Consider the following 15,863-nt stretch of genomic DNA (forward strand, 5'->3'; position numbering starts at 1 on the left):
ACTTTATAGAGCTCTGGCAAATCGTCCAAGCACCCCCCACTGACGTCAGGCTGGAACAACACCGGCTCTTCAAACAAACAGCAATCAGTCTGCCGGGCTCTTTCATGTGAACAGCTACATATGGCTCTAGTGGTCTTCAAAGGAGCTCGGCTTCTAATGAGATCTGAAGGCTGCAATACAGAATTACACAGTGTAGCCGCACTGACTGATACAGCTGCACTGCAGCCCGGTCTCCTGATGAAAGTGTATGGGAGTCCATGCTAGTTACCTGTGATGAGTCCGGCACAACGGAATACTACTTACACCATGCACAGCGCCTCTAGGCCTCTAGAGAGCACTGTGTCAGACTGGAGAGAATACACCACTTCCTGCAGGACATACAGCAGCTGATAAGTACTAGAGGACTGGAGATGTTTAAACAGAAGTAAAGTACAAATCTATATAACTTTCTGACAACAGCTGACTTAAACGCAATTTTTTCCCCTTTAAAGATGGTTTAAAGTTGTTCCCCACTCTGCAAACTAATAACCAACCGCACAAGCTCTTAACCTTTTCTTTGCCTGAATCAGCTACATCTTTATTACGCTATTGTGATCTGAGCCGTCAAGTGTCAGGGCTTGTAATAGTTGGAGCTAATCCACTGACTATACAGTAATTACAGTGTACGGAATAATAACGCTGTGGGAAGTGATCGGAATCTCCTGTAAAAAAAAAAAAATTGAGAATGCTTAAAATTTGTACAAAATCCGTGAAATCCGTGATGGGTCTGGCTCCAGAATACAGGCAACAATGAGTATGGGGGAGGAGACTGATCTTACAGCGCTCGCTTATTAGGAAACCAATATTTTATCACTGGAGCTCCCCTTTAAAAGTGGGACTGTGTCCAGTAATAACCTGCGGTAAAGCCACACAGGCATCTGGGACTGTAACTCAACAGAATAGAACGACCCATTGACTAACACTAAGGCTGGGTTCACACCACGTACTATTTTTTTTAAAAGAACGGCCATTGTCGTCCATTAACACAACAAGTCAATGCAACAACGGCTGTTGTTTGGCACTCAAAACAATGGCTGTTATTCAGTACGTAGTGTGAACATAGCCTTATTCATTGTATTATGGGGCATGCATTAGGATTAGATAAAGGATTAGGAAGGTGAACGTCCCACTTCTTACGGCTGTATACTTCCTTTTTAGCTCAGCTGATATTCCTACATAAATTCTTCCTTATCATTTGCTTCTTTACATTGAATATACAGTCCGTTCTATAGACAATCACTTATTGTGACAGCTTTGTATGGTGTAATAACAACAAGAAAAATCTACAATGTTACCCTGTCAGTGAGCGGCTAGACTGTCTGTATTCTGTCAATGCTAAACTCATAATATGCTGCCTTTTTTTCTGAATGACGTATATTGTGTATGCCTTGTGATCCGTTTACACAGGCAGATTAATCTGACAGGTTATTGAAGCCAAAGACAGCAAAACACTATAAACAGAGAACAGGTCATAAAGAAAAGACTGAGGTTTTTTCTATTTTCAAATCCATTCCTGGCTTTGGCTTAAAAAATCTGTCTGTGTAAGCGCACCCTTAGTTCCTGTGCCACTTATTGGTTGTCTATCATCTTGGTTCCTTCTCTCCCCTCCTAATACAGCTTACATTTCCATGACTTTTGCAGAGACAGAGAGGGTGGTGCCACTATGTAAGTAACATAGTACCAGATCAGTAACATAGACTTTCTGTATCCTAACTCACACTGTAGAGTCTCAGCGTACTTCTACGAGATGCAGCTTCAACTTGTCTCTCTGTGGTTTCATGTTGTCAGCTCTTAGGGCCCATTCACAATACGAAATTTGCGTTAAAATTCCATGCAGAATTGACAATGCTTTAAGCGAAGAGGTGCGGAGGGCGGAGGCGTGGGAATCCTCCCATTCAGATAGCAGGCAGGAGCCAGCACCGAGTCCGCACGCGGGGGTTCCGCATGGAATTTCGAAGCCGATTCTGTAATGTGAATGGGCCCTGAGAGGCAGCAGAGAGCTGTGACAAGCTGCATCTCACAGAATACACCAGAGAATCTGCACACAGAAGAATCAGGGGAGTTTAACACATCTGCAGCTAATCATTGTAGATTCACCTACTATATACCTGCACTCCTGTTCCCTTATCGTACGTGCATATTGCAGAATGGCGACAGATAACCCGTTGTGCATTCCGCAGCTTGCACCTGCCAGCGGACTGAGACAGGCGCCTGTCTCTGCCCGCGTCATAGACTCCATTTTTTGGACGGACGACAGAATCCACCCATGCATACAATGGAGTCTATGACAGGGGTGGAGGCACACGAGTTATCTGTCGCCATTCTGCAGTATGAACGCACCCTTAGGGTGGGTTCACAATACAGAATCCGAGCGGATAAGTTCTGTCGGATTCCGTCGCTAGTAACCGTTCACAGCCGCACGCCATTCAGCCGGCTCCATAGACACCATTCTATGGGCAGGCCGATTCCGCTACCTGACACAAGAATTGACATGTCGGAATGCCGAATCTGCCGTGCATAGTATGGTGTCTATGGCACGGGTGGAGAGGCACGTGGCTACGAGCAGGTACTAGCGAAGGAATCCACCAGAATTTATCTGCGTGGATTCCATAGTGTGAACTCACCCTTTGGGGCCTATTCCACGGAGCGATAATCGGCCGAATAAGGCTGATTCAGCCGATTATCGCTCCGATTCGGTCGATTATCGCCCCGTGGAATAGAGAGAACGATCATCCCGTGATTGTGTCATCGGCTGATCTTTCATTTAGGTTCAGACCTAAAATCATTGTTGGCCACCAGCGCATCGCTACGGTGGAATAGCGGTGCGCGGCGGCAACCAACGATTTCAGCAGCATCATACATTACCTGTGCGGGCTGCAGGTCTTTTCCTTCTTCCTCCCAGTCCCACGCCGCAGCAGCTTCGGAGCGGCCTGTCTGAACTGATAGACCGTTTAGCCAATCACTGGCCGGAACCGCCGCGGGCAGTGATTGGCTGAGCGGTCTGTCAGTTCAGACAGGCCGCTCCGAAGCTGCAGCAGCACAGGACTGGGAGGAAGAAGGAAAAGACCTGCAGACCGGACAAGTAATGTATAAAACAAGAGCTGCAAGGACATCAGTAACGATGTCCCTGCAGCCCTCGCTAACAATCATTGGGGCCGTGGAATAGGCCCAGTAAACGAGCGCCGATCTAGCAGATTGGCGCTTGTTTACATCATTGATCGGGCCCTCCTCGGTCCGTGGAATAGGACCCTTACACAGCAAAGAGATGCTATGATTCCCAGCACTCAATACATTGGGAGGAAAACAGATGAACAAAAGGAAAAGAAGTTAGGTGGGGGGGGGGGGGGGAGGGGTCTGAGAACGATGAAGAAGGATGTAAAGGGAACCATGAAATGAAAATGCACTCCAATCTGAATGTATCAAGGTACAGAGCAGAAGACTGACATATAGCTTGTGGGAAAATTTCCAGAATAAGTAGCAATTTATTCATAGAAATACTGTACTCATTTTGGGATAAGTAGTTGAGTGGACGTTCCTACTTAGTTACGGACAGTTCAACCCCAATAAGCACATTTATAGAGATAGCTGTCAATCACTGAGTAGGCCCGCCCACATGACTACTTGGCCCAGAACAAACAGAGGTTTATGTGAAAAAAAAAAAATCATGCATGCCCATAGATTTGATTGCATTTTTAATGTTTGAGGTTCCCTTTAAGAGCTGATGATGTAATCCTGTAGTTCACAGGAGAGATTAACATGGTGTCTACACAGTAAAGCTGGAGGGGCGGGTGCTGATCACATGACCTAACTGCACTAATGAAAGGGCTCAGTATATATGGGAGCAACTGAGCCAGGATGAAACAGATCACACTGCTGGATTATATCCACATTGCAGTGTTATTTTATACAAGACATCAATGGGGCTGCCAGCAATCGGAGCCAACTAACCCCACTTTGACTGAGCAGAGATACCTTCTGTGGGTGGACGCAACCAATTTAAAGGTTTAAAATTAAAGTTTATTCTTCCTTTATCTCAGTTAAAGGGGTACTCTGTCGAAAATCTTTTTCTTTCAAATCATCCGTTGTCATAAAGTTATATAGATTCAAAGATCTCCAGTCTTCCACCACTTATCAGCTGCTGTATGTCCTGCAGGAAGAGGTGTACCCCTTTAAAATGATGGACTAAATGGCAGTGGCGAGAACAGGGGAAGAAAGGGATTTCTTTTCATGTAGAAACTAATGTGAGTGAATGTATGTATGTATGTAGGTAGGTGTTACAACGCTGCATAATCCATACTATTCATTCTAGTGAACACCGCCTCCTCTATAGTATGGCTACACATGTTTATATTGTCATTTACTTGTGATGCGCTCAGTTAGCAAAAGACAAAGGAAATGGAGCAGTGAGCAGGGGTCTCCTTTAGGCATTTAGGAATTTGGCAAAAGGACAAGCATGAGGCTGGGTTCATAAAGCCGGGTTCACACAGCGTTTTTGCAATCTGTTTTATGCGAAAAAACAAATGCATGTGTGTGCATTGGTTTTAATCTGTTTTCCCATTGACTTTAGTTATTAAAAAAAAATAAAAAAAAAAAAAAAAAAAATGAAAAAACAGATCAAAACACATCCTTATTTTAATGTATGCAAATACGTGCTCAACCACCTAAAAAAAACTGATGCTTTTTGATTTTTTTAATAATGTAAGTCAATGGAAAATGGAGTTTTTTAGATCCGTTTTGATCTAGGGTTTTTTTTTGTGCATAAAACGGATGGAAAAAACGGATTACAAAAACGCAGTGTGACCCCAGCCTGGTAGTAAAACTTTGTGCCTTAGTAGTGAAAAGCCATTGGGCATGACACGAATGCAGATAGGTAAATGATAACGTATCCGCTGGGGTACAGTGAGAGCGAGCTGCTGCCGCGTGTGTTTTATGTCCCTTTCTCTCTCTCTCCTATCCACTGGGCACAGGGCTGATGGAACAATGATGCACTCTCGCTGCGTTCTCGCACGGTCTCGCTGCGTTCTCGCACGGTCTCGCTGCGTTCTCGCACGGTCTCGCTGCGTGCCTGTAGTCACACAGTAATGTGCGATGGGTCTGCGCAGGGTTACACGCTTCAGTTTTAATATGATCACTTTAATAACTCCCTCTAATCCTCCTAATTTAGCTTCCAGCCCGAGCTCCCATTCATCAAGAGCGGAGATCCTGCAGGAAAAGCGGAGCTCCTCCTCAATGCAGATCATATTCCTCCGATATCCAAACTGTAACGTAGCTCCATGAAGTGCAGATGAATTCCCTCGTGTGCCTGGTAATAAGGTGGCTGATCTTTGTTCTGCTGATCCCCCCCCCCCCCCCGGTAGGTTTATCACACTCTAGGCATGGATAACAATGGCTTTGTGGATGGTATTACAAGACGCATACCTAACACCCAAAATAAACACCACCAGCGTCATCATCATCATCATGTACGACATCCATCTCTCCCAAGGTTGCACAGTTCTAGGAGGACGAATGCTGCCTCCTGTGCTGGTTTGTCTTTGCAGACAGGTAAGAGCGCCTACGACCAGATCAAGCCTCATACATCGCCTCCTGTCTGTACTGGAGCTAAGGAATATCTATCTGCCCGTGGTTTTTCCCAGACAGTAATCAGATGGAAGGATGCCCAGGAGGCTCCCGGCTAGAGAAACGCATTGATCCTGCAATGAATACCCAAGTCCTTCATTTCATCAAAGTTCAATGACATGAAGATAAAGGTGTTCTACTACCCACCATCCGGCCATGTCCGTCATACAGACACTCACATAGCCCTCTGTATCATAATACACCCTATCAGTACAGACACTCACATAGCCCTCTGTATCAGTACAGACACTCGTGGTTATCTGGTACAGTCCTGGTCAGGGACAGACATGTCTCCTGTTACCCGTCATGTGTCAGAAATGTCTGATGATATGACAGCTACATTCACACATGATAGCTCAATCCAACAAGCCCAATACAGTGTGCGTCCATCAGGACTGCTGGAGGACAGAGGAGGTGTAGGGAATACAAGGAGCTGCCCCATCATCACTAACAGCAGAGAGATAGAGAGATAGATAGATAGATAGATAGATAGATAGATAGATAGATAGATAGATAGATAGATAGATAGATAGATAGGAGATAGATAGATAGATAGATAGATAGATAGATAGATAGATAATAGATAGATAGATAGATAGATAGATAGATAGATAGATAGATATGCATATATATAGTGATATAGAATATATATAGTAATACAGATACACATTACTGGGCTTCTACGAGCTGCCATGTGATACGGCATGCCCTCTGGGTACTATATATGATGATATATACATAGGATCAGTCACAGATCAGTGCCCCCTGTGAGACGCCACCTTATGTGTCTGGGATACAGAGTAGGATCACTTACACATACAGGAACCTTATATGCTGGGTGATGATCAGTGCCCACCGGCTGGTATATACCTATTATTACCACATACGAGTGCACACTGGCTGCTACATATAATATTATACACCATAGTACTGTATATTACTGCACCTCAATGTGATGTAATGTGAATATATGGTGTCAGACACTGATGTAATGTGTATGTATAATGATCTATATATGTACATAATGTGTATGTATGGTGATCTATATATGGTGTCGTATACATGTTATTGCACCTCTGTGTGATGTTATGTGAATGTATGGTGATTAATAATCACCATACATACACATAACATCACACAAAGGTGCAATCACATGTATATGACACCATACATACACATCATCTATCTATCATCTATCTATACATACACATAGCATCACACAGAGGTGCAATCACATGTATAGATCACCATACATACACATTACATATATATAGATCATTATACATACACATTACATCTGTATCTGACACCATACATCCACATTATATATATATATCACTATGCATACCCATTATACATATAATCAGTGATTATATATAATGGGTATGCATAGTGATATATATATATAAGATGTGTATGTATGGTGATATGTAAGATGTGTAGGTATAGTGATATATGTGATGTGTAGGTATAGTGATATATATGTGTATGTATAGTGATATATATGTGTATGTATGGTGATATATATAATGTGTATGTATGTATAGTGATATATATGATGTGTATGTATGGTGATATATGTGATGTGTAGGTATAGTGATATATATGTGTATGTATAGTGATATATATGTGTATGTATGGTGATATATATAATGTGTATGTATGTATAGTGATATATATGTGTATGTATAGTGATATATATGATGTGTATGTATGGTGATATATGTGATGTGTAGGTATAGTGATATATATGTGTAGGTATAGTGATATATATGTGTATGTATAGTGATATATATGTGTATGTATAGTGATATATAAGATGTGTAGGTATAGTGATATATAAGATGTGTAGGTATAGTGATATATAAGATGTGTAGGTATAGTGATATATATATGTGTATGTATAGTGATATATAAGATGTGTAGGTATAGTGATATATGTGTAGGTATAGTGATATATATGTGTATGTATAGTGATATATATGTGTATGTATAGTGATATATAAGATGTGTATGTATAGTGATATATATGTGTAGGTATAGTGATATATATCACCATACATACTGACCCCCATGCTGATACACAGGGTGATGGGTGATGTATGGATGATGTATTGGCAGGATCAGTCACACACCTGGTATATTGCCCCCGGTAATACCCCTCCATCTCTTACCCCATATTTCCTGCTCCTGGAGGTGACTGGGATCCGCTCCTTATTTCCTGTCACGGAGCTCATGATGAGATGTGATCGGGCACAATGTGATCGGACACAGTTTACATCCAGATGTGGTGCTCGGGATCCGCTGCTCCTCCGGTGTGTGACAGCCGGGCTCCCCTCGTTATATCCCCGCTATAACCTAGCGCTGCCCGGCATCTGCAGCCATCAGCATAGTCCACCGGGCATCCACACACCTGGCGGGCTGGTGAGGGCGCTACAAGTCCCCGGTCCTCACAGCCGCGCCATGCCCGTGCTCCCCGGCTCCGGTGTCTGGGAGGAGTCAGTGCGGGCACCGAGAGCCGCCGCCGTGCTGCAGCCGTGTGCCGTGTGTGACTGACTGGTCCCCCTCCTCCCGCCTGTAGACGGAGCCGGCTGGGATGTGCCTCAGCTTGTGCGGCTCAGCACACACCTTGACTGACACTCACTGGCGGCAGCGGGAACGCTCCGCGCTCACTCGTCCCCTCAGTAACTTCAGGCCGGTAACGGTGCCGGGGCGGGGGGACGCTCGTTATGTGAGGGCGGCCGGTCAGTCAGAGAGGGAGCGTTCTCTACAGCGCGGGCTATGGGAATGGCCGCCTGTTTGATGCGGCTTTACGAGAGGCTGGGCGCTGCTTGTAATGCACACAGTCACCGGATTATTACCGCATCCGCGCTGCCTCCCTGTTACCTTCTCCATAAACATTTCTATAGTCCTAGGACACCCAGCTACCCCTATATACTGCGGGACACCCAGCTACCCCCTATATACTGCGGGACACCCAGCTACCCCCTATATACTGCGGGACACCCAGCTACCCCCTATATACTACGGGACACCCAGCTACCCCCTATATACTGCGGGACATCCAGCTACCCCCTATATACTGCGGGACACCCAGCTACCCCCTATATACTGCGGGACACCCAGCTACCCCTATATACTGCGGGACATCCAGCTACCCCCTATATACTACGGGACATCCAGCTACCCCCTATATACTGCGGGACATCCAGCTACCCCCTATATACTGCGGGACATCCAGCTACCCCCTATATACTGCGGGACACCCAGCTACCCCTATATACTGCGGGACATCCAGCTACCCCCTATATACTACGGGACATCCAGCTACCCCTATATACTGCGGGACATCCAGCTACCCCTATATACTGCGGGACATCCAGCTACCCCCTATATACTACGGGACATCCAGCTACCCCTATATACTGCGGGACATCCAGCTACCCCTATATACTGCGGGACATCCAGCTACCCCCTATATACTACGGGACACCCAGCTACCCCCTATATACTACGGGACATCCAGCTACCCCCTATATACTGCGGGACACCCAGCTACCCCTATATACTGCGGGACACCCAGCTACCCCTATATACTGCGGGACATCCAGCTACCCCTATATACTACGGGACATCCAGCTACCCCTATATACTGCGGGACATCCAGCTACCCCCTATATACTGCGGGACATCCAGCTACCCCTATATACTGCGGGACATGCAGCTACCCCTATATACTGCGGGACACCCAGCTACCCCCTATATACTGCGGGACATCCAGCTACCCCCTATATACTGCGGGACATCCAGCTACCCCCTATATACTGCGGGACATCCAGCTACCCCTATATACTACGGGACACCCAGCTACCCCTATATACTGCGGGACACCCAGCTACCCCCTATATACTGCGGGACATCCAGCTACCCCCTATATACTGCGGGACATCCAGCTACCCTTATATACTGCGGGACACCCAGCTACCCCCTATATACTGCGGGATACCCAGCTACCCCCTATATACTGCGGGACATCCAGCTACCCCCTATATACTGCGGGACATCCAGCTACCCCCTATATACTGCGGGACATCCAGCTACCCCTATATACTGCGGGACATCCAGCTACCCCTATATACTGCGGGACACCCAGCTACCCCCTATATACTGCGGGACACCCAGCTACCCCCTATATTCTGGGGGACACCCAGCTACCCCTATATACTGCAGGACACCCAGCTACCCCCTATATACTGGGGGACATCCAGCTACCCCCTATATACTGCGGGACACCCAGCTACCCCCTATATACTGCGGGACACCCAGCTACCCCCTATATTCTGGGAGACATCCAGCTACCCCCTATATACTGCAGGACATCCAGCTACCCCCTATATACTGCGGGACACCCAGCTACCTCTATAGCTTTGGGGACATCCAGCTACCCCCTATATTCTGGGGGACATCCAGCTACCCCCTATAGCATGGAAGACATACAGCTACCTCCTATAGCCTGGGGGACATCCAGATACCCCCTATGCCATAGAAGACACCCAGCTACCCCCTATACCATGGAAGACACCCAGCTACCCCCTATACCATGGAAGACATACAGCTACCTCCTATAACCCGGAGGACACCCAGCTACACCCTGTATACTGCAGGACATCCAGCTACCACCTATATACTGCGGGACACCCAGCTACCCCTATATACTGCAGGACATCCAGCTACCCCCTATATTCTGGGGGACATCCAACTTCCCCCTATATTCTGGGGGACATCCAGCTACCCCCTATATACTGCGGGACACCCAGCTACCTCTATATACTGCAGGACATCCAGCTACCCCCTATATACTGTGGGACACCCAGCTACCCCTATATACTGCAAGACATCCAGCTACCCCCTATATACTGCGGGACACCCAGCTACCCCCTATATTCTGGGGGACACCCAGCTACCCCCTATATTCTGGGGGACATCCAGCTACCCCTATAGCCTGGAGGACACTGAGCTACCCCCTCTATTCTGGGGGACATCCAGCTACCTCTATAGCTTTGGGGCACCCAGCTACCCCTTTACCCAACCACTTCCTATAGCCTGAAGGACATACAGCTACCCCCCATATCATGGAAGACACCCAGCTACCCCCATAGCCTGGAAAACACCCAGCTTCCCCCCATAGCATTGAAGACGTACAGCTACCCCCTTTAGCATGGAAGACACCCAGCTACCCCCTATAGCTTTGGGCAAACCCAGCTACCCCCTATAGCAGTGATGAGCCACCTTTTGAGCTTGTTGTGTCAGCATTCAGCAAAAAAACAACTATAACTCAGACGATGTGTCACTTCGAGAAACAAACACCATAATTTTGCGTTATTTGTAATTTAAATAACAAAAATATGTAATTGGAATATATAACTGTACTTAATAAACCAAAAAATAATTATTGTGTGAAGTAAACTAAAAACCACACACACTACACTATCCTACCTGACCCCCATCCCTCCTCATACACTACCTTACCTGACCCCTATCCCTCCCCATACACTTCCCCACCTGACCCCTATCCCTCCCCATACACTACCCCACCTGACCCCCATCCCTCCTCATACACTACCTTACCTGACCCCTATCCCTCCTCATACACTACCTTACCTGACCCCTATCCCTCCCCATACACTACCCCACCTGACCCCTATCCCTCCCCATACACTACCCCACCTGACCCCCATCCCTCCCCATACACTACCCCACCTGACCCCTATCCCTCCCCATACACTACCCCACCTGACCCCCATCTTTCCTCATACACTACCTTACCTGACCCCCATCCCTCCTCATACACTACCTTACCTGACCCCCATCCCTCCTCATACACTACCTTACCTGACCCCCATCCCTCCTCATACACTACCTTTCCTGACCCCCATCCCTCCTCATACACTACCTTACCTGACCCCTATCCCTCCCCATACACTACCCCACCTGACCCCCATCCCTCCTCATACACTACCTTACCTGACCCCTATCCCTCCTCATACACTACCCCACCTGACCCCCATCCCTCCCCATACACTACCTTACCTGACCCCTATCCCTCCCCATACACTACCCCACCTGAACCCCATCCCTCCTCATACACTACCTTACCTGACCCCTATCCCTCCCCATACACTACCCCACCTGACCCCCATCCCTCCTCATACACTACCCCACCTGACCCCCATCCCTCGACATACACTACCCCACCTGACCCCCATCCCTCCTCATACACTACCTTGCCTGACCCCCATCCCTCGACATACACTACCCCACGTGACCCCCATCCCTCCTCATACACTACCCCACCTGACCCCCATCCCTCGACATACACTACCCCACCTGACCCCCATCCCCACACACTACCCCACCTGTCCTCCTTACCCACATACAGACTACCCAATCTGACCCCATCCCTCCACACATAATACCCCACCTGACCCATCCCTCCCCGCAATACTGCTGCGGTCCAGAATGCGGGCTGTGGCACCAGGAGACGTCGCTGGAGGCAGGAGCAAGACGGGGATGGAGTGCGGCACTGCTGTGGCTGGCCGGCCGTACGTAGCTACTGTGCCAGGTGACGTAACAGTAGCTGCATCTGGGCTGTACGTACGGCAGGGAATACGTGGGGTCGGCCCGCACTGTAAGGCAGCGGGGCTGTCTTGGAGCTTGCATGCGGCCGCATACTTTTCTGTATGTGGCCGCGTGCCAGTGAATATGGCTATGCGTGTCATAGGTTCGCCGTCACGGCCCTATAGCATGGAAGACACCCAGCTACCCCCAATAGCATGGCGGAAACCCAGCTACCCCCGATAGCCCTGGGTACACCCAGCTACCCATTCTAGTCAAGGGGACACCCAGCTACCCCCAATAGCTTGGAGGACACCCAGCTACCTCCTATAGCCCAGGGGACATCCAGCTTTTGTCTCCAACTCCTTCCCTATAGATTGTAAGCTCTTACCCTCATTCCTCATGTTTGACTTGATGCGTACCTCTGTAATGTCTACTTTGGCTATATATTTACCCCCAGAATTGGAAAGTGCTGTGGAATATGTTGCCGCTATAACATAAGCATACACATAATATAATAAAATGGTTTGGTGTATACGCAGTGGATTTCACGCTGCGAGTGCGCAGAAAATTCCGCTGCGGATACCTTCCTATTGGCTTCAATGTCTGCGAGTATGTCATCCCATTGAAGTGAATGGGAAGATAGCTGCAGTGGATTTCGCTGTGAACTCGCAGCGCAAAATCCGCTGTGGATAAACTACGTGTGAACCCAGCCTAACGGGGTTGTCCACTTTATAGTAAAACAGCTCAGTGTGCAGTATTTGTACTGTATTCTCCGGCTTATAAAACGACTTTTTAACCCCAAAAAGTCTGTCCAGAAGTCGGGGGTCGTCTTATATGTCGGGAATGGTCGTCGCATACAGTGGGGGAGCTCAAAAATGGCCACACTCCCAACGTATGGGGCGACCACTATGAAAAGAAAACAATTCAACTCATGTGTCACCCGTACCCGGCAGCCGCGCATCTCCCCTCGTGTTCCTGGCGCAGAGACACTGCCTGCACTGGAGGTCCCCGAAGCTCTCCCGGGCAGCTGAGCATCTCATCGCAGAACCTAGGAGACATTGGGCTGCCGTCGGAGCTTAGGGAGAATGGCAGAACGCATTGTAATTCATGTCAGTGTCCCCCCTGATGAAGGTCATCTTGGCGTTGTCCGGTGGGCTCCGGAAGGTACATGCACAGTAATAATGTATTCAGAATCATCCGTAAATTCATTGTTCACGTTCGTTCAGTGTGTTTGCTTACTGTTATGCATTATGTATTATACTAAGGACGCAGACAATTTCTCCCCTGCTACACAGATATTATAATAACTACACTGCTTTGTGGGTAATTTCCACAGAACATGGAAGAGACTTGGAAAATAACAGCCACTTGCTAGTGTAATGCACCATGAATTCTACTTGTGCAAATCCACAGGTGAAATCCAGGACAAATCTGCCACATGTGAATTCATCTCAAGCAGTACTGTAATGGTACTTTTACACGGTGCGATAATTCGCCCGATCGCACGATTAACGATTTTGAATGAACAATGTTTTTTTTATAACGATCAGCGTTTAGACGGAATGATACATCATACGGAAAATTCGCTATGCGATCGTTTAAGCCTATCTCACACATAGGTGAAATCACTGAAAGAATGTTTACACGGAACGATCTGCGAATTTTTTGCAAACGATCAACGATGATTTGAGAACATGTTGAAAGATGAAAAAGGACCGATTTTTTGCTCGTCGTTTGATCGTTCGCTGCGTTTACACGTACGATTATCGATCGAATTTGACCGTTATCATGCAAAAACGAACGATCAATCGTCCCGTGTAAAAGGACCATTAGGCATTTTAGGCTATATTCCCGCAGTCCGTGCATGGTCCGTGTATATAGAGGGTGTGCAACAGGGCGGATTATTGGAACTCCCAGCATCATGTATCATTTTATGCCGGGAGCTACGAAACAGTGTCAGTACAGTAGCATGAAGATTGCCAGCTCCTGGCATCATAATGATTAAGAGATAAGCGAAACGGGTTCGAGTCGATCCGATCCGATTAGCTGGGGCTGCTGAATTTGGATAAAGCTCTAAGGTTGTCTGGAAAACATGGATACAGCCAATGACTATATCCATGATTTCCAAATAGCCTTAGGGCTTTATCCAACTTCAGCAGCCCCCGCTAAACACATGCCGAACGTTCGGGTTCGGATGGACTCCAGCTGCTCCAGGTTCGCTCATCCCTAATAATGATACATGATGGCGGAAGTTCCGATAATCTGTACTATTGCACATTGTCCATATATACGGAACATGTGAATAAGGCTGCACAGGCAGGTAGTAAATATGGTGAAACCTTGGGTTACAAGTAACTTGGTCTTAGAGCGTTTTATAATAAAGTGTTTCAATAATATTTAAAAAAAACCTGTAACTCTGTAAACAAACAACATTTCGTAATACAAGTCCCCATCCTGATACTGTACAGAGTAGAAAGCCCTCTTACTTTAACCCACTGCTACCTGTTCAACTCTGCCAGTGATTGGAGGCCTTCCGGCTGTATCACCGCTGCTTCCAACTGACCCCTCAATTAACCCGTTCACCAATAGCTTCTCGAGGCAGCCGGCACTAGGACCAGCAGGTGGTTGTGTGTGTGGAGGGAGAGTTAACCGATTAACCCCTTCTTTACAGATACAATCTTCTCTATTGAAACAGAACACATTACCTACCTTTTTTTTTTTTACCTACCAGTTCTCATAATAATTTCAGTTATTACTTATGGGAAAATTGGCTTTGATATACGAGTGGATTGTATTCCAAGCATGTTCCTGGAATGAATTATTAGTTATAAGCTATGTTCACACTTAGGATTTTGGTCAGTATTTGTAGGCAAAAATTATAATATAGTTTCTGTGTGTGTGAACATAGCTTTATAGGGTTTTTATTGAGGATTCAGAAGTATAAAGTCAAATAAATATTTTTTCAGCTTTTAAATAAATTAAACACGTCATAACACATATATGTCTGTTTTTTTTGTGCTGCTAATGCTGATTTTTTTTTTATTTGTATAGCGCACACAGATTCTGCAGCACTTTACATAGTTTTGCCAATTATTGCTCCCTGTCCCCAATAGGGCTCACAATCTAAATTCACTTATCTGTATGTTTTGGGAGGAAACTCACACAAACATGGAGAGAACATACTAACTCTTTGCAGATGTTGCCCTTGGACTTGAACCCAGGACCCCAGCGTTGCAAGGCTACAATGCTAACCCCTGAGCCACGATGTACCCTTAGTTCCCCCTTTTTTTTCCCCGCCACTGAACAAAAACTAAGATTGGATTCAAGAGGAATGGGAACTATAAAGGGAGGACTTACACTATTGCTTCCTGCTGGATCCACTTTTGAAAATGGATTAAGAGTACAAACCCACTTACCGGATCCGCAGTGAGTCCCCTTGCTGCGTATTTGCAGCGAGACTCGCTGCGGATCCGGCCTCTATTCTTTCAATGGAACACAAAATGGTAGCAGGGATGTACATCCCTGCTGCGATTTTGTCTGCAGCCCGCCCCATTAACCCCCCGGCCGCCAGATATTATACATTACCG

The 15,863-nt window shown here is 46.7% G+C and overlaps 1 protein-coding gene across 1 annotated transcript in view; it reads right to left on the minus strand.

Annotated features, from left to right (window-relative positions):
* Window positions 1-8,440, minus strand: part of KIF26B (kinesin family member 26B) — a 236,632-nt gene extending 228,192 nt beyond the window's left edge. Inside the window, exon 1 of the mRNA XM_069954389.1 lies at window positions 7,833-8,440. Coding sequence (XP_069810490.1) covers window positions 7,833-7,895 — 63 coding nt within the window. The 5' untranslated portion in view covers window positions 7,896-8,440. The remainder of the gene's footprint in view (window positions 1-7,832) is intronic.
* Between the last annotated feature and the right edge of the window lie 7,423 nt (window positions 8,441-15,863).

Source organism: Dendropsophus ebraccatus, chromosome 15, assembly GCF_027789765.1.
Source record: "Dendropsophus ebraccatus isolate aDenEbr1 chromosome 15, aDenEbr1.pat, whole genome shotgun sequence".
NCBI lineage: Eukaryota > Metazoa > Chordata > Amphibia > Anura > Hylidae > Dendropsophus > Dendropsophus ebraccatus.